The sequence below is a fragment of the Periophthalmus magnuspinnatus genome, chromosome 6, assembly GCF_009829125.3.
Source record: "Periophthalmus magnuspinnatus isolate fPerMag1 chromosome 6, fPerMag1.2.pri, whole genome shotgun sequence".
In the NCBI taxonomy this organism is placed as follows: Eukaryota; Metazoa; Chordata; class Actinopteri; order Gobiiformes; family Gobiidae; genus Periophthalmus; species Periophthalmus magnuspinnatus.
The window spans coordinates 12,984,273-13,011,710 of NC_047131.1; the positions used below are offsets into that span (position 1 = coordinate 12,984,273).

At 41.0% G+C, this 27,438-nt stretch overlaps 2 protein-coding genes across 2 annotated transcripts in view; one reads left to right on the forward strand and one right to left on the reverse strand.

Annotated features, from left to right (window-relative positions):
* ttc23 (tetratricopeptide repeat domain 23) overlaps positions 1 to 11,412 on the forward strand; it is a 27,319-nt gene extending 15,907 nt beyond the window's left edge. Inside the window, exons 9-12 of the mRNA XM_033968156.2 lie at positions 196 to 323; positions 4,393 to 4,542; positions 9,418 to 9,500; positions 10,890 to 11,412. Of these exons, the coding sequence (XP_033824047.1) occupies positions 196 to 323; positions 4,393 to 4,542; positions 9,418 to 9,500; positions 10,890 to 10,965 (437 nt within the window). The 3' untranslated portion in view covers positions 10,966 to 11,412. The remainder of the gene's footprint in view (positions 1 to 195; positions 324 to 4,392; positions 4,543 to 9,417; positions 9,501 to 10,889) is intronic.
* Positions 11,366 to 25,381, reverse strand: synm (synemin, intermediate filament protein). Its single transcript, XM_033968768.2, has 6 exons — positions 24,797 to 25,381; positions 23,182 to 23,533; positions 20,401 to 20,525; positions 18,053 to 18,129; positions 16,147 to 17,381; positions 11,366 to 14,712 (listed from the first exon to the last, which is right to left on the reverse strand). Exons 1-6 carry the CDS (start codon positions 25,255 to 25,257, stop codon positions 14,152 to 14,154), a joined length of 2,811 nt encoding a protein of 936 aa, XP_033824659.1. The 5' UTR covers positions 25,258 to 25,381; the 3' UTR covers positions 11,366 to 14,151.
* Positions 25,382 to 27,438: the final 2,057 nt, after the last annotated feature.

Sequence of the window (27,438 nt, forward strand, 5' to 3'; positions counted from 1 at the left end):
AGCCTTGTTAATGTCTGATTATAATTGTAATTAATGGAGTTTAGCCTTCACCAGTCATAACAATTATAGACTGATGTGAATTATTACATTAGTTTTCAATAACAATACAGTAGACTACATTTGTAAAATAGCCCAGATAATTTTCATGTAATTATCTTAAATCTATGTAAAGCTACCCTCCATGCTTGTGTGCAGAGAGTGCTGGGGACCACTTTGAGCAGAGCCTGTCCTTGTACCAGAGCAGTGTGGGAGAGGGGGACCCGTCTTACCTCTCTGCTCTGGACGACTACTGCCGTTATCTGCTCCTGCGAGGCCAACATGAGGTGAGTGTGTTCCCCCTCCCACACACCATCACATTCTATCAGCCCAACGTAAACTATAATTATACTGTCAGAGGGATCCTATTACATTCAGCTATGTTTATAAGTGCCATGGCAACAGTCTGTCTGTTTAGGGCTCCTGTGGTTTGCTTGTACACAGAGATGGGGTGGTACTCTAGAGAAGGCATTCCCATAGTAACATCCTGCCCTTGTGGCCATGTTTATACTAGGTATTGGTGTACTTACTATTGTTTTTATTGTTTACTTTATACTTCACACCATGTCTCTTTGCCTTTCATTGATACTAACAAATTACCAACCCTATTTCAAACTCAGAATCATAGAAAGCTGTATTACCAATTCACAAACTAGCAAAGGTGGGTAAAGTGACAGGTGTTTTAACGTGACAGGTGTTATAAAGCCATAGGTGTAATAAAGTGACAGGTGTAATGAAGTGGCAGGTGTTATAAAATGACAGGTTTTATAAAGTGTGACATGTGTTATAGAGTGACAGGTGTTATAAAGTGTTTATGTGTCAGAACACAGTGGAGCACTTCCTGTATTACCACATGTCATCACAAGGTGGAACAGAGTGTTTTCTATTTGAGAAGAACTAAATATGCCTAAATATAGGTTTGTGTGTAAAATGTGTGTAAATTAAACAAAACACAACTCCAGGTATGTATTTGTGATGAGGAAACAACATAGATCAGAAAATAGCATAATATGTGCCCTTTAATGTGTCTGGCAATAGCAGGTTATCAGCTGAGTGGAGCTCGACACCTCTTTGACACCTCCTTGCTAAAGCCGTACTTGGCCTCCTGTAGTGCTGCCTCCCTCTGTTCACAGAGCTGCCTGAGTTTGGGTGTAAATCAGGACTTGTCATTGTTATAACTCACCCTGGAGTGTGGCAAGGTGATGCTGTCCTCACAGAACTGAATGTACAACATCACAGTGTCCATGGTGTCTCCCAGTCAAAAGGTCAAATCCCCCAGCTAAGTAAAAGAAACTACTACCGTTTAATGTTGAAAATCACATTCTACTGTCTAAAGAAAGAGCATTTTTATTATCATTGTGGTATCGGAATCTGTATTGAGTATCGACTCCATTCCTTAGTATCAAAATCGCATTTGAAATTTTAGTATCGTGACAACAATAAATGGTGGTGCTCACTGCTCCTGACAGGTTGTACCAGCTGCATTGAAGGATGGGTCAAATGCAGAGGACACTACAGAGTTCTCTATAGGGACAATAAAGTGCACCTTAATCTTAAAGAGTCTGTTAGATACAAACACATGTGTAGCTCCCCATCCGTCTCACTGGTTCACATCTTGGAAGTCCTCACTGCAGCATTGGACTAGAGATGGCATCTGTCCATTGTTAAAAATGTAACCAATATGTGACACTCATATTTTTTCTGCACTGTCCCAGTCTGTGTCCGTTTGTGAGTCTCAATTTGTCCTCAGTGCATCAGATTTGTCTTAATGAGTTAAAGAGTGAAAACATAAATGTATGTCTCAGATAAATACATTTTGTACGAAAGTGAGTTACCGGGATTTTGTAAACTTCACTGTAACTTAACATAAATGCAGTGTTTAATATTGATTTGGTATTGCCAAACATCAGTTACTGGACACAACAGCAAGACAAATATGGAATATCGGCATAGGCTTAAAACATCCAAATCAGGCCATCCTTAGTTTGGAGAGCTTCAGCCTCTGTCTGTGGTATTCTTGCATTTAGTGTGCACAGCCTGCACATTTGTGTCTGAAGCTGAGCTCTTCATCATCTCTTGTTCCAGACGAGCATCCACATTACCGTTGTCACAATACTAAAGCTCTATTTGATACTAAAGAAATAGGTTCCATAGTGGTCCATGGGCATATACTAGTCTATGTGTCTTATACTTGTTCTGATGCAGCTCAAGATCATTCTCAAGCGATTCAGGAAAGGTTAATTTCTGTCCTGGGAATGTGACCTTTTTAGCATGGACCCCTGCAGAAATGAGCATCTAGTTTCGATACTTGTTTTAGTGTTGATTAGAATCTAAATTCCAGTACATTTGACAACACTATTCCCAGGACCGGCCCTAGCGTTTTAGGGCTAAGCTGAATTTGCCCTTGGGGGCCCTCTCCACTTCAGTGCCATGTATTTATATTTGATAACATTAAGACTGACAACTCTGGAGGCTCACAACAGCAATAGCCACAAGTATAACAATATAAAAACATGTAAGGAAGGAGGGTCTGCCAGAGAAATTTGTAGATTCTGGCTCATTTTAATGTGTTCCAGTTGACTAAAGTGGGTTTACATTTATCAGTTCTTTATCTCATAAAAGGCAGAATTGGATAGAGTAGCCAAACGGTGTACTTAAGCGAAGGGTACACTTACTTCAAAATTATATCACTCAAGTACAAAGTTGTGATCCAAGTAAAGAGTTACAAAAGAGAAACAGCCTGAACATAACGTCAGATTTATAATCATCAGATCATTTGGAAGGACTAAACATTAAATCAGAGGATTTTAGGATCACATCATTTTTATGTTTATTGTCAGGCTTTGGATGCGAGATTGTGCCTAAATGCGCATATTAATGAGTAGAGATGCACAGATACCGACACCAGTATCGGCCAGTACTCATCCTCTTCAATGGACTGTCAATACCAAGAGCCGATACCACTGTAGCTGTGCTGCCTCTTGTTTGACTCACAGCTCATCTCTCCACAGAGCAGTGCAGAGGTGACATAAAGCTGCACATTAAGCACAGCTGTAATCACATGTGACTGTATGTGTATTTCATGTGTACATGAAATATACAAATATTTAGGACTCTAAAAGGTGTTTATAGTTCACAGAGGATATCAGCGCAGCGCTTGTGTTTACATTAGTAGCATGCTAACGTTGCTAAGTGGCGCTGGTGATTATTTGCTTGTGTTGCAGTGTAACTTAATATAATTGACAAACACATTTAACGACTGAATAGAGCGGGTTCAGAGCTTTAAAAAGACATACAGCATGTTCATAATGGTGAAAGTGTGGCCCTGGTAAAAGTAACACAACAGTCACTGTTATGCTACCAGTGGCTCGTTAGCAGTTAGCTCGCTATCAGTTAGCTCGTTAGCAGTTGTTAGCAGTTAGCTCGGTGCGCAGTCTGCCCGGTATTAGTATCTTTACTCGGTATTAGCGAGTACTCAAAATTAAGTACTTGTACTTGTTTTGCAAAATATATACCAGTATACACAAGGCATTCAGGAATCGTTCACAAGTCATTCTTTCGTTCAGCAGATGTAACACAAGTTTCTGTCATAATCAACGTTGTTAATCTGACACAGGAGGTGTGACGCTTTATCTAAACTCACATCATCTGATGTTTAGAGACAAAAAGATGAGCCCCAATCAAAAACAGCCAGTGTAATAAACGGGCTCACCTGCTGTCCTCTGTCCTTCTGAGGTGTGTCCTCTGTCCCTCTGAGGTGTGTCTTGTTTGCACAATTATACGCGTCCAGCTTCACTGTTTTATCTGCAGGTCTCATGGTGTGCAGTGGGGACATATTTTGAGTCCTCTCTGAAAAGTCCTGTCCCCAAAACGATCTTCCTCTGCGCTCTTCATACATTGTCCCATACTTTAGATAAACTTAACTTCACCAACTTTTAGTCTTTAAAACACCCATTCCGTCGCTCCTCTGCTGCCTCAGTGCACTCAGAGCGCACCTGGAGGGGAGGGGTCCTTCACACCGGCGTAAACACCTAACTGTCCACACCACTGCCTGAATCAAAACAAATGTAGGCAGCTCATTTTTAGCTACTGGAAATAAAACACATCTAATTGTTTAAGAAGGATATTTAGACTAGTATAAACACCCAAGAGTCCTTTAGTTTTCAGAAGAAAAAAAAAAAATCAATAATTATTTTCAATATAAATGTATGGGCTCTTGGGGGCCCTCTGGTGACCTTGGGGGCCTAAGCAGCTGCTTTGTCTGCTTATAGGCTGAGCCAGCCCTGACTATTCCACAACTTGCGTCTGCTCCACAACATTCTTTGTCTTTTTCTTGACTATTTCCATCTGTTTCAGAGGTGCATGGAGCTCCAGAGGGCCTCACTCCCCTCTAAATGTGCCCAGTTTGGTGAGCTCAGCGCTGGGGTGGCAGACACACTCCAGCTCATTGCGAGTGTGGAGATGAACAGAGGACAGCTGAGCCAGGCCTACAGGAGTATGAGCCAGGTACACTCACATGTTTTACTCAGCTATCTCCATAGAGACAAGCAGGTGATGCCAGGAGGCCAAGGTATGGGTCACATCTGCGGAGAGGCGAGCCCATTCACAGTAAGAATGTGTGTTTGTCAAGGTATTTTTTGAGTATGGAGCTGTAAAAACACTTGTAATTGATTGAATGCTCAAAAGACAAGTTAAACATCTCCATGGTAACAACAGGTGAATCACTCTTCACCAAAAAAGTTACATAGTGAATATTTAAAGCTGCACTATATAACTTTTCTAGTGAAGAGTCAGTTATCTTCTTGTCTCCTTGGTGATGTTACTGCTTTGCTATGAATGTTACACCATTTGGCATTAAAAGGATTTATCTCCATGGAGAACAACAGTCGATGTCAGATCTGTTAAAATTTGCACAGTAAGAATGCAAATTTCCACAAAGTTCAAAATCATACTGTGGAACATTTCGGGCAAAGCAATAACATCTCCATAGAAAAAGCAAGGCATGGGCTTTTCACCAGAAAATTTACATAGTAAATCTTTAAAGATAGGAATACAGAAGCTGATGTACACTCATGCTGAAATATTATTGTTATTTTAAATGGCTTAACAATGTAAACTGCAGAATATAAATAAAAACTGTGAGGATTCAAAAGAAATTATGAAAAAACTTGACCATAAGACTTGGCTTGAAAGACTTAAAAGAACATAAAATCTCAAACCATTTTAAACATCCATCATTTTTAATGTGATTAGATAGATTTGATTAGATTTCAGTGGACAACAGAGCGTCAGTGCAGAGAAGCTTGTTGTATATTTATATAGCACCGACATTTGCCAGGGTTTATAAGGGTCTATTTAAAGCGAAAGGTTAGTGCGCTGATCAAAATAAACAGATCGTTCCAGTCATGTCAGGCTGTGTTATTTCCTCCCGGAGTCAGGTGTCTGTTGGCAGGATGATGTATGTGGATGGAGGGTGCTAAGTGTCCCTCGCGGTGCTTCCCCCGTCCCCCCGGAGCCTCCACCCACCCTCACAGCTCTCAGTGTGTGGAGAGGGAGGGGCACTTGTCAGCTGTCAATCAAAAGGACAGTGACCTCATTAGTGTGGCATGCTTTATGTGCTACACTGTCTATGAAGAGCCTTCTGTGTAAACTCTAATGTTACATAAGTACAAGTCTGGATCAGTGCCAGTATAAGGTTCTTCTGGTAAACAGGCTTATATTAGACATCTCAGTGGGACTTTCGGAGTTAAATAAAGGTTACATTCTTATATTATTTTTCCTCATCAAAAACATACTTAGACCTAGTCTTGTCATTCAGATACACAAGTGCAGCATAATGTTATATGAAGAACGGTGCATAGTTTTAGCTTCAAATGCTTCAAAGTGTCAGCCAAGTGCTTATACATTTAAAGGGAGTTCAGCAATCTGTCATAGGATGAAAACTATTGCAGAACCTAGATGTTCTGCAGGGACATTACTTAGACATAGTAGCTCACACATCACACTAACAAATATTTAGATAGTAGCAAAAGTAATATATAGTGTAACAGTACTCTTACTTGAGTAAAAGTTGCGGTGCAGTAAAAGTGATTTACTGTGAGTGAGTTCGCCTCTCCACTGATCTGACCTGTAACTTAACCTGGTGTGCGTCAAAACTTTCTTCCATTCTGTGGAAAATAAGTGTAGTAGCCATACTGTGGAACATTATCTCAATTTTTTTTTGCCAAAAAACAGACCAAAACATATCTCTATGGAGAATTTTCCAAAGTGTGGTTTTAACTTTGTATTTTCATGGAATCATGCAGGCAACATGCCATTTCCAGAATGTTACACGGTGTTTCTTTAAGTGAATGTATCTGAGTATGAATATAAGATCCACTCACTCACCAACAACGTCCCAGTGAAAACACAGGTCCACTTTCTGTGTGTAGAGTGGAAACACTGATGGTTATGTAACAGGTCTCTTTCCATAAATGACTGCATATGTTTGAACTATGAGCTCATTTCTGCTCCGCATCAAACCTCCAAAATGTCCCACTGAAGGGGGGCCTCTAAACCAGTACCAACCTGCCCCAGTGCGGTTGCTATGGAGATAGTGTTGTTGTTATGCTTTTACACAGAGGGTCTCCAAGTATAACAGCATGACCCCTCTCCTTCTCTGTTCCCCTGACCCAGCACTGATAATTCCCTCTCTGAGACTGTGGCCATCTGAGCAGGGCTAAAGGAAGCCTGCAAGGCACAAAAGATTATGCTCCTATGCTAACACTTGTTCCAAACTTTTTCCTGTTATGGCACTGAGGAAAAAAGCACTTCCATGACATCGCCCATAGCAACAAAGACACACAGCAGAACCAGTGGGAGCGGGGCCAGGAGAAAGAGCGACTTTTAGCTTTCAAATTATCCACGTCTGAAACCTGCTGTGATTTATGTGAAAGTCTATTTCAGCAACAATCCAAGACCAAACTAGTAGAACAATGCAGTCTTAGTTATTGATTGCATTATTGGTACTCAGTCAATGATGATAAAAATTTCTGCAGCTATTAAACAAATAATAAGCATAAATCATAATAATAAGACAATGCCATTTTAGACAACATGGTGCACTGTGTAACCTTTCTTTGGGGTCCACCACCTACTTGCAGGTGTTGCTGCTTTATGTTGAATATTCAACATCCATCAAGCTCTTGTTCATTACAATCATTACAGGTGTTTTTATTTCTTGAAACTTTTATTTCTTGAAAATAATAATAATAATAATAATAACAACAACAACAAATAATGCCCGACTCTAACTTGTAATGCACTTTACAGACTTGTCGAAGCCTCTCAAAGCATTACACTGTGGTCATTATTCATTCACTCCACACTGGTGGTAAGCTACTGGCAGCCTCACCTTTAAACCAGGAAATGTGGCCAAAGTGACTCATAAAGTGACTGCAGAACTTGGTCAAAGCAGCAATCAAACCTCTGATGTTCAGGTTGATGGACATATAGTCATACCACAGGTCCACTGTCACCCCAAAACATGCATTGTTACTGTGATTGGGCTTGCCTCCCCACAGATCTAACCTGTAACTTGACCCAGCGATGTCACCTGTTTGTCTCCATGTAGACATTCAAGTTTAATGCCAGTGTATGGAACTCTCCAGATAAAGCAGTAACATCTCCATGGAGACAGCCGGGCAGACCATCCTCCATGAAAGTGTATTGTACTTTGAATGCAAAGGCAACTTAGAAGTGTTTTGCCCAGGGTTGCAAAACAGTATGAGCTGGGATTGAACTGCTTTGAGTTTTTGGATGAATGTTCTATTGCTGAGTCACTGCCACCACACAGTTTCTCAAGAATAAAAAAATAGATTTCTTTGTTTTGGTCCCAGACAGACTTTGTGCATTAGGTCTCTCAGTGACTTGTGGGTGTGCCTTGTGTAGTAACTGCACCCACATGCTTTAAATTTACATATTTCTCTCACAGTTTAGCCAACTTTGTGAAATCATTGTTTTTCACGTGTCACTGCTCAGCACATGTGAAATGAATTACTGTAAATTCTGATTATGGATAACTCTGTATGATTAATGTCAGGTTTAAAGCGCCAGCATCTCCAAACATAATAAACCAATAAAGACATATCCATCTCTAGCATTTAGTTTAGCTGGCCACTAAAGTTTCACTTTGAGTTACACTGGCTCAGGGTGGATGGTTGGGTCCCTAAAGTACACAAAGTGGGTAGACAGGAGTGATCTACACTCTGGATTGGAGTAGGGCTATTCTAGGATGTTTGGTCCTTAAGCTGTTGCTGTTGAAACGGTCTAATCCCCCCATGTGTATTGCAGTTCTTATGTCACATTGAAAATAATATTAAAAACAGTTGTGTGAATTAAAATGAGTTTAATCCTAGGATAATTATCTTGAATGTTTTTTGAATCTATTTACCACTTACTAACTTGTGAAACTGGTCATAATAAATTGGGTCAAATGTTCAACCCCTACAATTAAGACAAAAAATGTGTGTATGTCATGCCCTGACCCTCTCTCCCCCCCTTCTCCCTCCATTTCTCTTTTTCTCTCCCTCTCTCTCACTATCCTCTCTGTCTTTCATTCCGTCTCCTTTCTCTTCTGCCTCTCTTCCCCTGTCTTTTATTCCCTCTCTCCTTTCTCTTTTGCTCTCTCTTCCCCTCTCCTTTATTCCCTCTCTCCTTTCTCTTCTGCCTCTCTTCCCCTCTCTTTTATTCCCTCTCTTCATTCTCTTCTGCCTCTCTTCTCCTTTCTTTTATTCCCCCTCTTTCGCTTCTGCCTCTCTCTTCCCCTCTCTTTTATTCCTTCTCTTTCTCTTCTACCTCTCTCTTCCCCTTTCTTATATTCCCTCTCTCCATTCTCTTCTGCCTTTCTCTTCCCCTCTCTTTTATTCCTTCTCTTTCTCTTCTACCTCTCTCTTCCCCTTTCTTATATCCTCTCTCTCCTTTCTCTTCTGCATCTCTTCCCCTCTTTTATACGCTCTCTCCTTTCTCTTCTGCCTCTCTCTTCCCCTCTCTTTTCTTCCCTCTCTCCTTTCTCGTCTTGTTCTCTCTTCCCCTCTTTTATATTCCCTCTCTTTCTCTTCTGCATCTCTCTTCCCCTCTTTTATACCCTCTCTCCTTTCTCCTCTGCCTCTCTCTTCCCCTCTCTTTCATTCCCTCTCTCCTTTCTCTCCCACATTGCTCTCATCTCCCTTGTCTTTCATCTCTCACCTCTTTCATCCCCTCTCTCTCTCTGTCTCCCCCTTCCTTTACCCTTGCCCCCTTCACCTCATCCTTTCTCCCTCCCCCATATCTTTCATCCCCCTCTCCCTCTTCCCCTCCTCTTCTCTCTTCTCCCTCCTCTCTCCTCTCTCTCTGTCTCCTCAGTGCTTGGAGATCCAGAGTGTCCTGTTCGGTCCACACCACAAGAAAACCAGAGCGTCTCAGAAGGCAGTGGACATGTTGGCTTGGTAACTCTTAACACTTTTGTTTTAGGGCATTGCAAAGGAACATTCCGTAAAATAAGCCAAATCAACTTAGAAGTTTCCTAGGCAACGTGAACTTGACTAAAAACATGCACACGGCTGTATTTATTTTATTAAAGTTACCTGTACCTCATTTTTACTATCTTAAAAAATGTGAAAAATAGAACTAGTCCATTTTAAGTTATTTCTCATCTGCCTTATGTATTCTGAGCATCCTAATTACTCACAGTGATGAGTTTATATGCGCTTTTCATAACTCTCTCACAGACCAGAGTGGCATTTTGCAGTCAGGGTAAACAATAACAACTAGCATGCCAACTGCGCACTTCCTGATTGTCAGACAGTAAAATATTTTTTTATTTAGATGCAGACACTACACAGCAGACCTATTTTCAAGAGCTGCTTATGGAATGTATCTGTCCTGGGGCAAGGCTCATATACATGGCAAAAATCTTGTACGGGGCCTTTGAAATTATTTTCATGTAGCACAGCAGAGAGGAGAAAGCCTGGAGTGAGTTAACTGGAGCTCTGGGACTGACTGGGCAGTTTTCAGTCATAAATTTATTGTTTACTAGTACTTCTCTGTATATAGGTTAGATGTTTTTGTGCTTGGCTACTACAGTGAACTTTAGTCATGTCTTTGGTCAACCAAGAATTTCTTTAGTCAACTACAGCTGTACACAACAGACTAAACCTTCACCTAGGTTAGTTACTCCTGACCAACCATAGTCCAAAATCCAGGGCACTGCGCTGTCTCACCCACTGCTCCTGACAGGTCACCCCTGTAGTATTGACATATGGGTCAAATGCAGAGGATGCATTTTCCTACATGACCATTATAAAATACCTTGAGTTTAATGGATACAAGTACAATGCACTTGGCTTATTCAGAAAAGGTATATGCAGAATGTTTCATTAATTCCCTTTCCTTTTCTCTCTCTCTCTCCTTCCCGTTCTCTGTCTCTCCCTTCTTTTCTCTCTCTAAAACATTCTCTCTTCTGTCTCTCCTTTCTCTCTCAACCCTGTCTTCCTACTTCTCTCTCCCCCTCCTCCTCTGTCTCCCTTCTTCTCTCTCTCTCTCTGCCTGTCTCCCTCCTCTGTTCCTCTCTGTCTTCCATCCTCCCTCCCATCTCTCTCCCTCTATGTCTCCCCTACTTCTCTCCCATCCCCTCTGTCTTCCCTCCTCTCTCTTCCTGTCCCTCCCTCCCCGTCTTCTCTCTTTGGTTTCTCATGCAAAAAGATTGATTAATTTGATATCAGTTAATGATTATGATGTTGATCTGTATAATCCTAAATCTTTAGGTTATGTTTTTTTCTGCATGTGAGTGCCTCAGCTCAAATCTGTGTAGAGTCTGGAGTCCTCTCTGTGTGCAGGACTCCAGAGGTGACTGAGAGACTGCAGAGACGACACCAAAGCAAAGTCCACCTGAGGACATCTGAGGATACCTGAGGATATCTGAGTACATCTGAGGACAACTGAAGGACACCCGAGAACATCTGACGACAACTAAGGGCACCTGAGGGCAAATGAGGATATCGGAGGACATCTGAACAACCCCTGAGGATACCTGAGGACATCAGAAGGACACCTGAGGGCACTTGAGGACATCTGAGGAGAATGAGAAAAACTTGTATGTGTCCTCTATCTGCAGGTCAAGGCACTGCAACACAGGTTCAGTTGTGATTGTAATGCCTCTTTTAAAAAACAGTAATAGATAAATCTCAAAATAATAGATGATGCACACACTTCCTTTAAGTCTTAGAGTAACTTCCTACAAAAATGCTACTATCTAGATAACAGTAATATATTCTTGTTTAAAATGATAAAAGAGCACTGTAAAAAACCAAAATTGTGTACATTCATGTTTTATTCTCATTAAAGACATTCTGAAATGGCACAGTTTGTGGTACATTGTGTGCATATATTCTACATCCAGATGAACGTGACAGTCCATGTGAAGAGGAGCACATCAGTGTCAGACATACAGACGTTCTCTTGAATAGTGAACACAGTGAACAGTGGCGATAATGGATTAAGGGTACACCATGAGAGCAGAGTGCAGTCACGTATCTGTCTTGGCACAAACACATCTAAGCTCAAGGCCAGAAATAGTCCAGGTCAGGAACCAGGCCGGAGCCAGTCCAAGACCAAAGCCAAGTCTCCCAACTGACAACACACGTGAACAGATTCAACAAGAGATGGTATTAAAAATGAATATCTTAAAAATGTTGTTTTGGTTCAGTTTTGTCGTTTTTGTTTAATGCCAATTTGTTTTTATTTATTAGCAGACAAAGTTAAAGCAATAGTATGCAACTTTCTAGATGTGGGAAGTCACCTTCAGGATTCCATCGAAACAAAGTTAAAATCATACCGTATTTAGAAACATTCTCCATGGAAATAGATGTTTTTATTCCATACTGTACTAAAGGAAGAACAAATCCATGGCAACAAGCAGGAGCAGGCCCTCCTCCAGGTCACATAGGAGTCAGGTTTGTGGAGATGCAAGACTGCCCAGGATAAGGATGCATGTTTTTTTCTGTTTTTCAGTGCAATAAAAACATCCATAATGAAGAAACATGCTTTTATTATAGTTAATTTTGGGGGGGAAAGTTATATACTGTGGCTTTAATATCTGACTAAAACAAACATTACAGAAAGATCACATTATGCTCTATTTTTAATTACAAGCTTATTATCATTTTCTGGTATTTGGTTTGGTCAAGAACTACTGAATATACCCAATAATTTAGCAGATTTCTTGTAAACAATTGTATAAATGAACATATTACTGTACTGACATCCAAAGCTTAACTTGTGAGACACTGATGATAAAATACACATTGACAATATGATAATAAAGTAGATGAAGTCATTTGTCCAAACCTATGAACTTTAAAAACATGCATTTTGTTCTATCCAGCTTTGTTAGTGATATTAAGACCCCAACGGCACTGACTTGAACTCAAAGAGGTTGTTATAATTTGATGTCATGATTTCTGATGGAGGGCAGGGGCCTATATAACTCGTTGGAAGACTCACTATTTTTGAAAGAAATACCCAAACTTATGATCCACAAATGTTTCATCATCATTGGGCTATTTGTTTGGGATTGACTCCACAAGCTTCTCATATTAATCTTATGGCTTAACGTCTATTCATCCGACAACAATCACATCTTTGGGTTGAATAATGAAGCTACTGTCGTTGTTTCATGTGGATAGGCCCAGTAATTACAAAGATATTAACCATAAATCAGGTCAATAAATCTGCAATCTGACAGCAAATTCCACCATATAATTCTGAGCAGTCCTCCAGCTCAATGTTTAACTACAGGGAGTCTAAAATATTGTAGTAAACTCATAATAAGACATGGATATAGTGCATAACATTTCAACAATGTTACAAGTGCTGCACAGTGCTTAGGTGAGGCATCAAAAACGTGGCAGCCATGACAGAGACGGAAGAGCCGGTTAAGCTGTACACCAGGTTAGTACAAAAATATATTTGAGATCTAGAAACAAGTAAAGTTTAAGACCCCTGTATAGCGCTGTCAGCAGATAATATGACAGCAAAGGTGTACTACGCAACTTTTCATGAACCTCAGCTGCACTGATTCAATTATGAGTGATTCAGTTGCTCAAAAAACGCCATGAAAAACAATAACCAAAGAGACCTCCACCACAAGAGTAGCCAAAGTCAATTCAAATTCAGAGCATTAGTAAAACACCAGTGTAAAAGCTATAATAGTTTTTAATTCTTACTCATCCAACTGCCCTTTTCTTGCACTTTATGACTTAAATCTATTATTTTTAAGAGAAAGATTTTTGACAGTGTAGCTGACAAATTTGCTTTTTTTGCAATTAAAATAATAATTAATATTTTGCAAAAGGGGGTTTAGTGCACAATATTTGAAAAATGTCTGCTTTTGATTTAAAAAGCACTCACATATTTTAGAGGATGTCCCATTAATAACCATGTAGTTATAAATTAGGGCTGCACAGTATATCATCAAATTAATAACTGTCATTTCAGCATAACCAGATGAAAAAATGCTGTTATTTTAGCTGTTATCTTAAATATGCCAGTTTTACTAATGAGCTTTTAGACTTTTTTTTAGAATTTCACCATAATATCACCTTTTTGTTCGCGTCACTTTCCGACTCTGACACACAGACCACTGACTAGTAAATTATTGCAATAATCAATCTATGAAGGATCACTTTTTTACTATAACGTGAAGCAAAATTAAAGGTGCACTATGAAAATTTTCTGGTGAAGGCTACGCCACCCGCCTTTATTCCATTACAGATGCTTTTATTGCTCAAAAATACCATATAAAACGTGCATTCCTACTGTGAGGGGTATCAGCTTTTCGCAGATCAAACCTGTAGTCTGACTTAGTGGGGATCACTTGTTTGTGTCCCTGAAGATAAATAGGTACTGTGGAACTTTCCAGGCAAAGCAATAAGATCTCCATAGATAGAGACAAGCATGTGGCAAACCCTCCACTAGAAATGTTACATAGTGCGCCTTTAAAGTGTACATCACTCTAGCTCAAAAAAACAATGTACGAAAGTTAACATTTTCTCACAAGCATTACTTCTCCTCTAAGTGCTATCTCAAACCCATAGTGTCCTAATCATCTGATGGACTTTCCAGATACACAATCCTCTGCTCCTTCACAACGCCTCCAGCCGCCTCGTCCTCTGAACCTCCCTGAACTTCATAGCTGTGGGACATCTCTCCTCTCATCAGCTTCTCCATGATGTCCTTCTCGGAGATGTCTCCAAATCCGTGCTCCTCCTCCTCCGTCGACACCTTGATGCTGTACCCTCCGCCGGCTCCGCTCTGGAACGCCTTCTCCAGACCTGCTCCTCTCAACGCCGCCATGATATGCTCATCAGAAAGATCTCCGCTTTCGTCCAGCAAACCGGACTCCTCCAAGGTTTGAGAGACGTTGAGTTCCGCTACAATGGTCATGGTGCCGTCATCGCTGGACTGGGAAACCTTGCGGACATCTACTTTGTCTGGGCTCTCACGGCTGAGTTTGGTCAGGTAGGCGAGCTCCTCCTTCAAAGGGCCAGACACGGATTCCTGTAGCTGCTCCAGAGCTCCTTTCAGCTGCTCTTTCGGTTCCAACGAGTCCTCGCGAAGAAATTCCAGAACGGAACTTTGCACGACTGGTGAAACACGAACCTGCAATGGACAAGATATTATTTTATTAGATACCGTCAAACTTCATACACGCCACTATGGAACCTACCTGGATGACTGAGGGATTAGACAGATATAATGTAATACAAAAGACAGCACTATGATTGAAAACGTAGAAAAATTATATTCTGTAAATAAAGAGTGTTTTTTTATTATTGTGGTATCGAATCTATCCCTTAGTATAGAGCTTGAGATTTTGATATCATAACAACATCTCATCACAGTCTTGGTTTTGTCATGGTCTAGTCCAGGTTAAATTCAGGGTTTAGTTTCATTTGAGGGTGTATTCACAGTTAGTTCAGATATAGACTTGGTTTAATCTTGTTCTAGTCCTGGCTTAGTCCTGTTATAAATTTAGTCCCAGTTTAGTAACAATTTTGATGTGGTTTATGCGTCTGTTCATGTGTCTGTTCTAGTCTTGGCTTAGTTTTAGTTTTAGTCCCCAATTCAATCCCAATTTTGATGTGATGTGTGCAAGTATGAAGACATCCTTAGTTTTGACTGGGTTAAATCTTGTTTTATCTCTAGTTTGATCCTGGTTTATGGCGTCTGAGTCTTGCTTTAGAGCTGGTTTCGTTCAAATTTTCTCCTGGTTTGTTGTTGCTCACCTGTTTTAGTTCTTCTTTAGTCCTGCTGTTCAGGTGTAGTCCTGCTTTAGTTATGGTTTAGAGTAGACCTGATTTAGTACTGGATTAAACCTGGTTTATTTCTCGTTAAGCCCTACTCCTAGGCCTGCATTAAATCTGTTTTTTCTTTGGTTCAGGTCTAGTTCTGGTTTGGTTCTGGTCTGGTTTGGTTTTGGTTTAGTCCTGGATAAGACCTAGTTAATTGGTTTAGTCCTGGTTTACTTGGATCTCCTTTAGCCCTGGTTTAGTCCAAATTTGTCTCCCGGTTTATACCCGGTTAATTCTATCTTGAACCTAGTTTAATCCTGCTTCAGTTCTGGTTCAGTCTTGCTTTAGACCTGCTTTGGCATTGGTTTACTACTGTGCTTATTCAGTTATTTTGGTATAGACCTGGCTTAATGCAATTTCAGTTATAATTTGATCCTGGTTTGATTCTGTCTTAGTCCTGTTTTAGAGTAAACTTGCTTTAGTTCTGAATTACGCCTGGTTCATTCCTGGTTTGGGCTTGGTTTTCCCTTGGGTTAGTTATAGGTCCTGGTTTAGACTTGGTTTACTCCTGATTCGTTTATAGATTGTTCCTGCTTGGGCCTTGCTTTAGACCTGGTTTAGTCCAGATTTGTTCCTAGTTTATGGCTTCTAGAGTCCTGGTTTGGTCCTGGTTAAAGCCTGACAGTATGTTTTTGAGCACAAAGCGGTATTAGATAGAAAAGCACTATCAAAATATGACCATATCTATCAGGAAAACCCCAACACATAACTATAAAAAAATACACAAAGTTCCACTACCAACCTCTTCCTCGATGATGCATTCCGGAAACCCTTCCTTAAACGACGGGCGGTCACCTGTCATGTACTTGTACTCTTTGCCCTCATCGGGAGTAGCTCTAAGTGGGAGCAGCTCGTCTTGGTAATATCTCTCATCAGAAAGATCATCCACAATTCCATAGTGGCCGTATGACGTTATCCCGCCACCTTCCTCTGGCTCAGAAAATTCATCTGGAGTGGAGACAAAATATTCCCGATGTTCCTTATCCTGTGACATGAAGGACGAATCACTTTCTCTTGAAACCTCCTCGACTTGACCCAATCCTTCTTTCCATTGTTCATTGGTGGCTTTAGTTGGCGCATTTTCCAACTCCTCGATTTGAAAATACGTCGATACTTGCTCTTGATAACTTGTCTGTAACTTCTTGATCTCAGGTTCCTCCTCGTCATCGCTTAGACCCTCCACTGGTTCTTCGATAATTTCAACGTTGATCGACTTGTTCCCCAAATCCTCTCCTCCCTTCATCCCACTTAGCAAATTCTTGATCATACTTGCTGTGGCTGTATCCTTGATGTCTTCCAGAGACATCTTCTTAGTTCCTTGGTGCAGCAATTCCTCTAAATCAGAATCCTTCGACACATCCAGCTCTTCTTCAACCTTCGATTCTAAAACAATTCGCGTTTTCATAGTTCCGTCTTCTTCCTGGGTCTTCTCGACATGATAGCGGACTTTGGTTTCTCCAGGTGCTTCAGAGCCTTCTGGTTTGATGGCCTTCTCAATCATCTCCTCAACAGACACAGTGTCCAGTATCTTCTTGGTGCTTGGTTGCATTGACCCACCATTTGTCAAGCTATTGTCAAATGCCTTTCTTTCTTCTCTGCTCTCTGATACATTCCTTTTGCTTGCCGTCACTTTTGTTTCTGTATGGGTTTTTGAACTTTGGTGGGTGGGTATAGATACTTTTGGCCCAGTTATTTCTTCAGGTTGGATGTTTTTGGTGGTATATGGTGTGGTGGAGGTGGAAGACTGGGCAGCCCTTGCTTTGGTGAAGGAGATCATGTCCCTCCTGGCTGCGGGACTCTGGTTGCGGGTGACTGAAATGGGGACGATCCTAGAGGGGCTAATGGCTCCAGAGCTGGGTCTAGGCACAGGGGGTCTTCTGTAAGAGGAAGCCGCTGGGGAGGGCCTGAAGTCGGTATGCAGCCGGGTGGACGAGGAGGGGGTTCTGGGAGAGTAAGGCTGAGGGGGCATCTTGATTTCTGCGATGACAAAAAGATAACTTGTTTTATAGTAAGAAAGTATTTCAAATATAAGAATGATGAGAAAAACATTATAACAAAACTAAAAGCTTAAAAGGTGAACTTTTCTGGTGAAGCAGCTGAAGTTACGGATCAGATGTGTGGAGAGGCGAACCAACTCACAATGGGAAAGTATGTTTTTTAAGATGTGTTTAATAATAATGCACTGGATTTATATTGTGCCTTTCAAGACACCCAAAGCATTTTACAGTGTATTATTCATTCACTCCATACACGGTGGTGGTAAGTACTGTCGTAGTCACAGTTGCCCTGGGGCAGACCGACACAAGTGCTGCTAATGTGACCATCACCAACACACACCACTTTCATACTAGGCAATGTAGGTGAAGCGCCTTGCCTAGGATACAACAACCATTTTTGCAAGAACATAGTTTTATTATGTTTTAATTATGAAGTATTATTAAGTGTACTACAACACAGAACAAAGTTGAAAATAGTACTTTATAGTTCATAATACATGTCTTCCTATCACTCTCTTCAAGCTACAAATTCTGTGAGAAACATGGGTCAAGTTTCAAACCACCATTTCCTAGGTTAGTCAGCAATTTTTTTTAACCCCCAATTTTATAAAGAATAACTGGTATAAACAAAAATAAATCCTTCATAAATACCTATGACTCTTTCTCTTGACTGGTTTGCCCTCCTGTGAGACTCCTCCAGATTGACCCTCTCCCCCTCCAAAAGCGCCCTGCAAAAAATGCAAAAATATAATTTAGAAAAACTTCAAATTTACAACAGTGTCTCAAACATGATAGATTACCTCACAAATCGCACTATCTCATCCGCATCTGCCATCTCACCCCTCTCCCACTATCGCCTGCTTAGTCAAGAATTTCACCTTTTAAGGCATACGCACTGACAATACAATAATAAATGTTATAATTAGGTTGAACAAGCTCACCATGTTTGGATATGACTCATTAAACAAAATAATCCAAACTAGAGTCCCATGGACAGCTCCTGCAGGCAGCACTGAGCTGGCTGTGATAGACTGTAGTATATAATGGGCAGTACAGTGGCCAGTGGGATGGTCAGTTGATAGGTCAGTGTGAACTCCAAATAGGCTCATGATGACGCAGACCACACGAGCAGAGGTCATAACTCACAGAAGGCATGTTCCAATACTGAACAACTCCATAAACAAGGAATGTGCCAAACCAAGATGCACGCACAGACACTCTTTATAAATGTACACAATTTAGGCAAAATGTGAAATAATATCATTTTTAAAGGTATTACTTAAATGTGAACCAGCTATAACATCTCCATAGTAACAAATCTGTATATGTAAATTTTGTTTAAATACACAGAACCTTTAAAAGTCCTATATTACACAGAATTCTCTCTTCTTGTGAGCTTTCAAGTCATATCATAATGATGTTACCTCATCAAAAATATACACGGAGTTGTTTATTATTAGTGTGTCTACATCTCCAGAGCTCAAAATGCTCTACTCTGCTTTGTGATGTCAGTGGTAGTTTTCAAATTAACAGCTACCTTTTACCTTTAGTTCATTAGAGTTTAGAAATTCAAGTACTGAAATCATCCAAATGATTCTAGTGAGGTTGTATGGAGTTTAAAAATACAGTGGAGCTCTTCCTGTTTTACCACATGACATCACAAGGTGGAACAGAGTGTTTGAGAGAAGTACACAGCCAAAATTTGCAAGGTTTGTATGTTAAATATGTGCGAAAATGAAACAAAACACAACTTCGTAATTGCAATAGATAGATACTGAAACATGTACAACGCTAAAAGAAAATTATATGCCCAAGACTGAGCAGTAAATCTATAGAACTGACAGCTTCATGTAGTTGTATACCGTGTAGACTCACATGATTACCTGCCATTTTAATCATGAAGTATTGGCAGAACGATTAGTTACAGGCCTAATTAGGACTGTAATCAATCTTTAGTGCTCTACTGGCTTCTGTCATTCTTTCTGGATTAGCAACAGACAAGAGATATTGCCTAAGACACTACAAGATGGGCTCTGCAATTAATCACATTTTAATCAAATCAAGATCCAGTATCATTTTCTATCTTGGAGAGGTTTACAGCCAATTTTCTGTCAGTAAAAGCATGTGGTTTGAAGCTGATGGAGGACTTTGGAAGAAGACATGTGTATGTTAAATGGCAAATATTATAATACTTCTTGTTTGTTTTTCATAAGTAAAAAATCAAATTGAAAAACTAGAATAAGCGGGACTGATCAATATGAGGAAAGAGATTGTGAATATGTTTTTAGCCTTATCATCCAGTCTTAACTACACATACAAATGTTCTAATAAGATATTTATAGCTAAGTCAGATGCTCTTGCTGATATAACCAGGTTGTAGCTTTAATGTCCTTTGTCTTGTGACCTGTAGTGTTAGACTAGTGCCCTGACTAGTGTCATTTGAAGGGAGGGAAAGTAACTAATAACAAATACTCATGTTACTATAGATTGAGTAGAAGTGGATTTATATAGCATCTTTCAAGTAATCCAAAGTGCTTTACAGTGAATTATTCATTCCCTCCACATTCGGTGGTGGTAAGTATATTATTGTAGCCATAGTTTCCTGGGGCAGACTGACGAAGAGAGGCTGCCAGTCTGGTTGGTTCCCACCTGTCCTTGCTCCTTTCTGTACCAATAAACACAAGCCCGCACTGCATTGCCTACTCTCAGAATATGAGGGTTGTGGTGTAAAACAACTCAACCTGTTCATTCTTTTAAGACTAATATAAAAGCCACAAAAAATTACATTCAAATTAAGCTGATTGTTGAGCACTATTTTTCATCTGTACTTTTTTTAAGTACAAATTTTGCAGCAGTACTTTGGTTAATCTTTAGCCATGAAACTGTACTTTTACTTGCATACACATTTTCAGTACTCAGCACTCACTCAGTTTCACCACTGACTCATTTGACCTGAAGTAAACGTGCACATATATGAGCGGTGTGGTGTATCTTCTGACCTGTATGCAGCCAGCTCCAGACCCAGGTCCATCTTGAGCTGCAGGAGCTGCTGATGTTCTACCATCTTCTGCTCCATGTTGTGGGCCATCAGGTCTCTCTCTCTCTGCAGCTGATCGATCACCATCTGACAGGCACAAACACAGATCTGTTTTTGAGTGTCAATTCAGTATAGAACAGGTCAACTACTTTTCATTTCACATTGCTACTAAACTATATTGTGTAACTTTCTGGACGTGGCACGTTACCTGCATGATTCCATGGAAATAGAACATTAAAACCATACTTACAACAGAACGTTCTACATCGAAATGGATATGTTTTATGCAATATTGTAGAATATTATAGCCACAAGGACTACATTTCCATGGAAACAAGCAGGAGGAAACCTCCTTTAGGCCAAATAAGGTTTGTGAAGATGCAAGTCTCCTCACAGAAAGGATTCAAGTTTTTATGTTTTCAGTGCAAAAAAAGGTCCAAAGTGAAAAAACCAAAACACTGTTAAGTTCTATAGTGGGGCTTTAAAGCAGACCTATTCTGCAAAATTGACTTTTCAGAGCTTTTAACCATGTTTTAGTCGTTTCCCTTCTCATTTACCCTCTGAAGTTATTTTTAGAGTGATTCATGCATGTTTGAGTAATCTGTTTTCTTCCATATTCAAGATGTCACTGCTCCAATCTACCCTCGTTTCACCACCGGTATACATCCACTGCTCCGTACTTACTTCCTTCTCTTTATTTTCTATGGTTAGTGATACACATAGGCTTCAGCAGTGTCGCATAGCCGTGTTTGCACAAAAAAAAACAAAAAACAATTTACTACTCGCTAGTCATCTGCAGCTATCCATAGGATGGACCAACAATTCCATGTTTCATTGTTGTGGTGACATTTCCAGCAACATCAGCTCCAAATTGAGCACCACAGTTTTCTAATTTGGACAGTGGACTTGTTTCTTTCATTAGGTGATTTTTTTTTTAATCAATCTTGTGATTTAATCTCCAAATTATAACATGATTTAAGTTGTTTAATATGTACATTGAAAAGTGTTTGTGTGCAGAATACCACTACTACTACTGGTTAATTACAAAAACCTTTACAGCTCTTAACCTACACATCAGATGTCTGGCAGCTCCAGTCTTAGCATCCTTCTGCCTGTTTATTCACTATCACTCCTATGATCAATGTCCATATGATGCACTCATGGAGGTATTCTTTCCCACCACCATGTCATTTTTACAAAACTTTTCTCTTCTGTACATTATTAGCTATACAGTATTTTAAACACATAGTTTCCACTCTTAGCTGTAGCTAGCAGCTCTTCCTGCCTGTGCCTGCCCTGCCCTGCTTGGCTCTATGGTGGAGCTTATGGGGATTTGTCAGTCTGTGTGTGCAGGCTAATAGGTTTAAGTGCTGCTGGGATGGTGGAGCCAGTAAAGAGCAGAGAGGAGGAGGAGGAGGAGAAGGATGAGGAGGAGGAGAGGGAGGTGCTTTTTAGCAGCTCAGGTCAACTCCAGGACACCACCATTTCACAGAACACATAAAAAACTGTGATGGTGAAACGCCACTCTGAAGAGGTGGGGCCAGTAGTAGAGAATATGTAGTGTCAGAATGTTGTGGAAGCAACATAACAGCATTCTATTCATTCCACAACAGAACAGAAAAATGCAGTTCAACATTTTCTTTAGATTTTCTTTTAACACATTAAATATTAATGCAAAGGTTTCTAAATATTATAAAAAGCTTTCATGAACTACAACATGTCTTGCATATTCTTGAGATGGAGTAGGAGCCAGCTGTGGAGCATCTGTGGGCGTGTCCTCAGAGGGACTGGCCCCTCCCTCCCTCTGCTCAAGGGTAAAGGAACATTGTGCTTATTACGTAGCCATGTGTTTCCATTTAGAGCAGATTCTCACCAGCCTCCTTGACCACTGCTTTAAATAGACTGAATTTATGTTTATGAATTTGTCAATGTCTGCGATGGTAAAGCTAATGCAACTCCATGAAAGAAATGTCCAAACAGACAATACATACATGATTAATCAGATCATTATGAGTGATGAGCTCACTCACTATATTAACATTGTGACATGATGATCAGGTTGTATGTTATAATTTGGGTTGTCAGTTTGAACGTTGAAATCCAGCTGGTTTAAACTTAAAAGGGCTCTCTCTGATCTGAATCCTCACTACCTTAACCCCAGCACCTGCAACAAATCATTAATCAGTGCTAGTGCAGCCTCTGCAGCTCACTGAGTGAATTCTGGAGGTTCTGAGCTTTCACGTGAGGTATGACTAGGGTCACTAGACATCCAGAATATGTTGGGACAATAGTGAAATTTTAACCTCGTCCTGAATCCTGTACAGAATATTCCCCAAAAAATACTCATATTTATCAGTCCAGGATCACTAATAGTAATACCTTCAGTGGATACCAATCATCTTGCTTTATTTTTTACACAGCTCCATGGCTGTAAACAACCTCCACACACTTCTGCAGTGGATAAAGGGCAACTTCTCCACAAGCTCGGCTCTGTGACAGACAGAGGGTGTGCTGTAAACTTATGGAGAAGAGGAGGGAGGAGAGCTGCAGTGACACACACAGCCCTGTCTATCACACCAGGGATCAAAACTGTAAACATTGAGATTCTGATAGCTGTAAGATAGAGCTGTACAGTGTGCTTGTATGTGTGTGCATGTGTGAAAGAGGGAGTGCATGTCAGTGTCAAACCAGGACAAGTACGACTGCTACCTCAGTACTAGTCCTACTCTGGCCTGTAGTTTACCTGATACTCTTCACAGTCCAGGTGGAACTTCTCCTGCATGCTGACCATCTCCTGCTCCAGCCTCATCTGCTCCTGTCCCTGGTGCTCGGCCTGGGCTCGGATCCTCTCCAGCTGGGTGGCGTACATCTCCTTCTCCCTCTGGAGGTCACACATGCGAGCCTGGTCCTCCCTGATGGCCTTCTCCATCTCCTCCACCTTCTGCTGGTACATATCAAAGGTCTTGACCCAGCCCTCAGAGAGCCCAAAGGCGTAGTCCTGGACGTCCTCCACAGTAACGGGAGGGAGCAGGGGCCCATGGGAACTTTGGATTCTCATATAATGAGAGGGGGTCATCCGGGTCTCCACCTGATGCCTGGAGAGATGGATCAATGTCAGATGTTAAAGCTGCACTAAATAACATTTTTGGTTAATGTTTTGTGGGAAAGTTCTACAGTATGGTATTAAACAAGCCGGACAAGCAGGAGACATCACTAGGTCAGATCTGTGGAGTGGTGCCCAGAATAAGAATGCATGTTTTTCAAAGTATTGTTTACTATATTAACACTTGTAATTGAATAAATGTTAGATAGGTCATTTTAATGCCATATTAGGGCTGCAGTTGACTAAATTGTTGTTAAAGACATGTACTGCTAATCGATTAGTCACCCAAAAAAGGGGCATGGCAATTACGTATCTCAGTGTATCTGACCCAAACTGCACTCACAAGACTACACCTGCACAGGAGTGCATGAAAAAACTACAGAAAAGTAATAGGAAACTCGCAAATCTTCACCTAAATCATTTCATTCCAAATAAATCCTTAAAATACAAATAAAATAATAAATAATTAATTAATAACACAAGGATAAGAGACACATCACAGCAGTCAGCTGACACCTAACAAAGTCCTACTGCTTAAACATGCATATTTACTATTTAGCTTGTTACAAGAAAACACAAAGTTTCGTAATGTTGCAGCTTTTGTATTTAAAATCCCCATATTATGGTATTTTCTGGTCTATATTATGTTTTTTCATCAAAAACATACCTAGCGTTGTGCTTTGTTTCATTCTGCATATTTAGGCTAAGTTCTTTTCTCAGACAGAAAACACTCACTTTGTGATGTCATGTGGTAATACTGTACAGGAAATGCTTCTCTGTATTTTTAAACTCCAGACACCTTCACTAGAATCATCTGGATTATTTCAAATCTGGAACTGCCAATCTCTACTGAAGGTAAAAGGAGCTGTTGAAAACTACCATTTTGTGACATCACAAGGTGGAACAGAGCATATTGAGTGTTGGAGATGTGGACAGATTAATAATAAAGGATCACTCAAACATGTGTAAATGAAACAAAACACAACTCCAGGTATGTTCCTGATGAGGTAACATCATCTATTTTTCTAGCATGGCAAAAACCTTGCAAGAGTCAATTTTGCGTAATATAGGACCTTTTAATTAAGATGATCCGTTTAATTGGATTATCTTCTTTAAGAATATTGCGTCAGTAGCAACAAGTACCTTTAATAATTCCATTTATCATGATATTTTAAAGCAATATAACACATCTCACTGGAAAACGTGTTATCGCGACAGCTGTACCCTATGACGGCCCCAGTGACTCCCGGCCCACCTGAGTCGCAGTATCTCCTGCTTGTGCGCCTCTTCCAAGCGCCTGCACTCCTCCTGTAGCTGGACCAGTTTCTGTTGCAGTTCCCCGTTGGTTTTGTGGGCCATTGTCAGCTCTTTCTCGCATCCCCGGAGCTCCCCGCTGATGTCCCTGCAGACGCCCGTCTGCTCGCTGCAAAGTGCCTGGACCGTCTGCAACTCTCGCCATATCTTCTCCCTCTCCATCTCCGCCTGGGACCGCTCCAACGACAGCCGCTCCATCGTGCGCCTCAGGTCCCGCATCTCCGCTTTGTACTGGGGCTCCCACTGCGCGCTCTTAGCCTGCCTCAGCTCGCTTATTTCTCTAATTAGACTCGCGTTTTCTTGCTCCAGTTGCTTAGTCCGGTTTAAATATTGAGCCAATCTGCAGTTAAGCTCCTGCAACTGGCGCTTCTCCGGCTCGAAAGTTCGCGTAAAAGGCAGCATTTTGTGAAATTTGGGTTTTAAAAATAGTTTGGAGTAAGAGCTTTAGCTTGAGGAAGAGGTGACGGTCCTCATGAGCGCCGGAGCAGAGGCGAATCTAGGATGTGGTTCACGGACAGCGCGGTTTGGGCTCGGACAAGTGCAGAGGGAGGAGACGGAGGAGGAAGGCGCGGTCTGGAGAAGAGGCGAGGCCCGAGTGTCTCCGGAAAAAGCCGAAGAGGGACGAGGCTGCTCCGAACAGAATTTTGTGACATAACACAGGCCCAAGGATCACAGCGCAGGGCTGGCTACAAGCAACGAGGTGGAGGAATATGTGAAGCAGTGTTTTGGTAAAGCTGACGAGACAATATTGGCTATAGGCTCCTGTAGGACATATTGATCCGTGATAATGGAAAATAAATGATGACTAGACTCAGTCCTGCTGTTTAAAGTGCTGGGTCTCTGTAGTTGTGTTGGCAGAGTGATGAAATCAACTAAAAGGATACTTTAATTAGGCCTATTTTGAATTTTTAATAAGGCTATTTTTGTTATTATATTGTAGCTTACTGCGTGAAGTCTAAGTTAGTCTAAGTCTAAATTTATGAACTTATGAACTAGACTAACCCTAACTGAAAAACGTGCAATTTTTTATTGCGTATGTTTGAAATAAAATATCAGTCAATCCTCCACGTTCCTCACACATTAGGCTACTTTAAGAAGCTTATAGTGACAGGTATAATTGTAAAGGCAGGTCTATAACAAATAGGTTAGATTAGGCTTATGTGAGTTTAAAAAAATAAGAAAAGGAAAAAAAAGCTGATTTTGAATATTTGGCCAAAATTATTCCTTTCCATTAGAACACAAATATGAAGTGTAAAATGTCTCCACTTTATCAAAAATTCCTGAACAAGACACAAGGAGTAGGCCGTATGCCACTCCCAGGTCACAATGCTTTATGTCACACTTTTGAGTCGCACTTGAATAAACTGACTCCAAAGGATTATAAACCACAAGTATTATTCATCATATATCCATGACTTTCTGATGCCCAGTATAATTTAGGCTGCACTTGAAACCATTTAAGGCCCGGACCCTAGTGTAATGAATATACTCTGAAATGAACTGCACATTAAGTTACTTCAGTTAAATTATTAGAGCTGAGACTGGTTCCAGCTACAATTCAAAGGGTGTTAACATTGTCAAACCTGTTGCAGAGGCAGTGGACCATCTGGACCCTCTCGACCTTCTGCTGGAGGAGTGTTCAGACCGCTACTCCTCAGATGAGGATGACCGACATGAGTTGGAGGTAGGTGGTCACAGGACTGGAGTGACGATTTTGGGTCATCTGATGAAGAGGAGTGATGCAGACTCTGGCTATGGGAGTTTCTCTTAAGAGGAGGTTTAGGACGACGACGAAGAGGAAGAAGAGAGGGAAGGGGTGGGCTGTTCCTGCTCATGCTGTGGGGCCAGAGGGTCACGCCCCGATCCCCTCTCCTCAGAAGCAAGCACCCTGCTCCACCTCATGCTCCTCACCCTCCTCCTGTGGGTCCTGCTCTGGACTTTATTCCCCTCAGCGGATGCAAGCGCGTTAAGGATGAAGAAGAGGAAGACAGCTCTGAGTGGCTGTACCTCTCCTCCTCTCACCCATGCACCTCCACCTCCCATCCAGGCCGCCCCTCCTCCGACCCAGGCACCTCCACCTCCTCTGGAAGGTTCCGCCCTTCCACCTCTGCTGGGACTTCAGGGGCTTCAGGTACTTCTGCCATTACCTGCTCCAAGATTCTGAATCGGATGAGGACTGAACTTAGCCTCTGAGACTGAGGGCACAATGTGGCCACATTTACCATCTTTAACCACGCCCATCAGCCCATTGATTTCTTGATTGATTTAAAAACAGAGTAGATTGAATTTAAGGAATACTATGTAGGATTTCACAGAAAACAAAACATTGATGATAAAAGTACATGTTGTACTTTCTGGGAATAGGAGGGTCAGAGGTGAGAGTGAAAAGAGGGAATACTATCTAGAATTTCAACGAACAAAAGAACTCATGGAACACATTTTACTTTTTTCACTGACTAAACTCTAATGCTAAATTCAATTTAAGTAGTGTAGTTGGACAGAAATTCCTCTATAGTACCCCTTGCATTGACTTTACTGGCCAAAGGAGAGTTAAAGGGGAAACTGTGTGTTACCGTTTTTAAT

Bases quoted from the DNA above. Each gene is read 5' to 3' on its own strand.
- synm (XM_033968768.2), bottom strand. From the start codon at position 25,257: ATGCTGCCTTTTACGCGAACTTTCGAGCCGGAGAAGCGCCAGTTGCAG. The intron at 20,526-23,181 runs GTAAACTACAGG...TGTGCCTGTCAG, and splicing joins TGGACTGTGAAGAGTATCAG to ATGGTGATCGATCAGCTGCA. The intron at 17,382-18,052 runs GTATTTATGAAG...TTGTCATCGCAG, and splicing joins GTCAAGAGAAAGAGTCATAG to AAATCAAGATGCCCCCTCAG.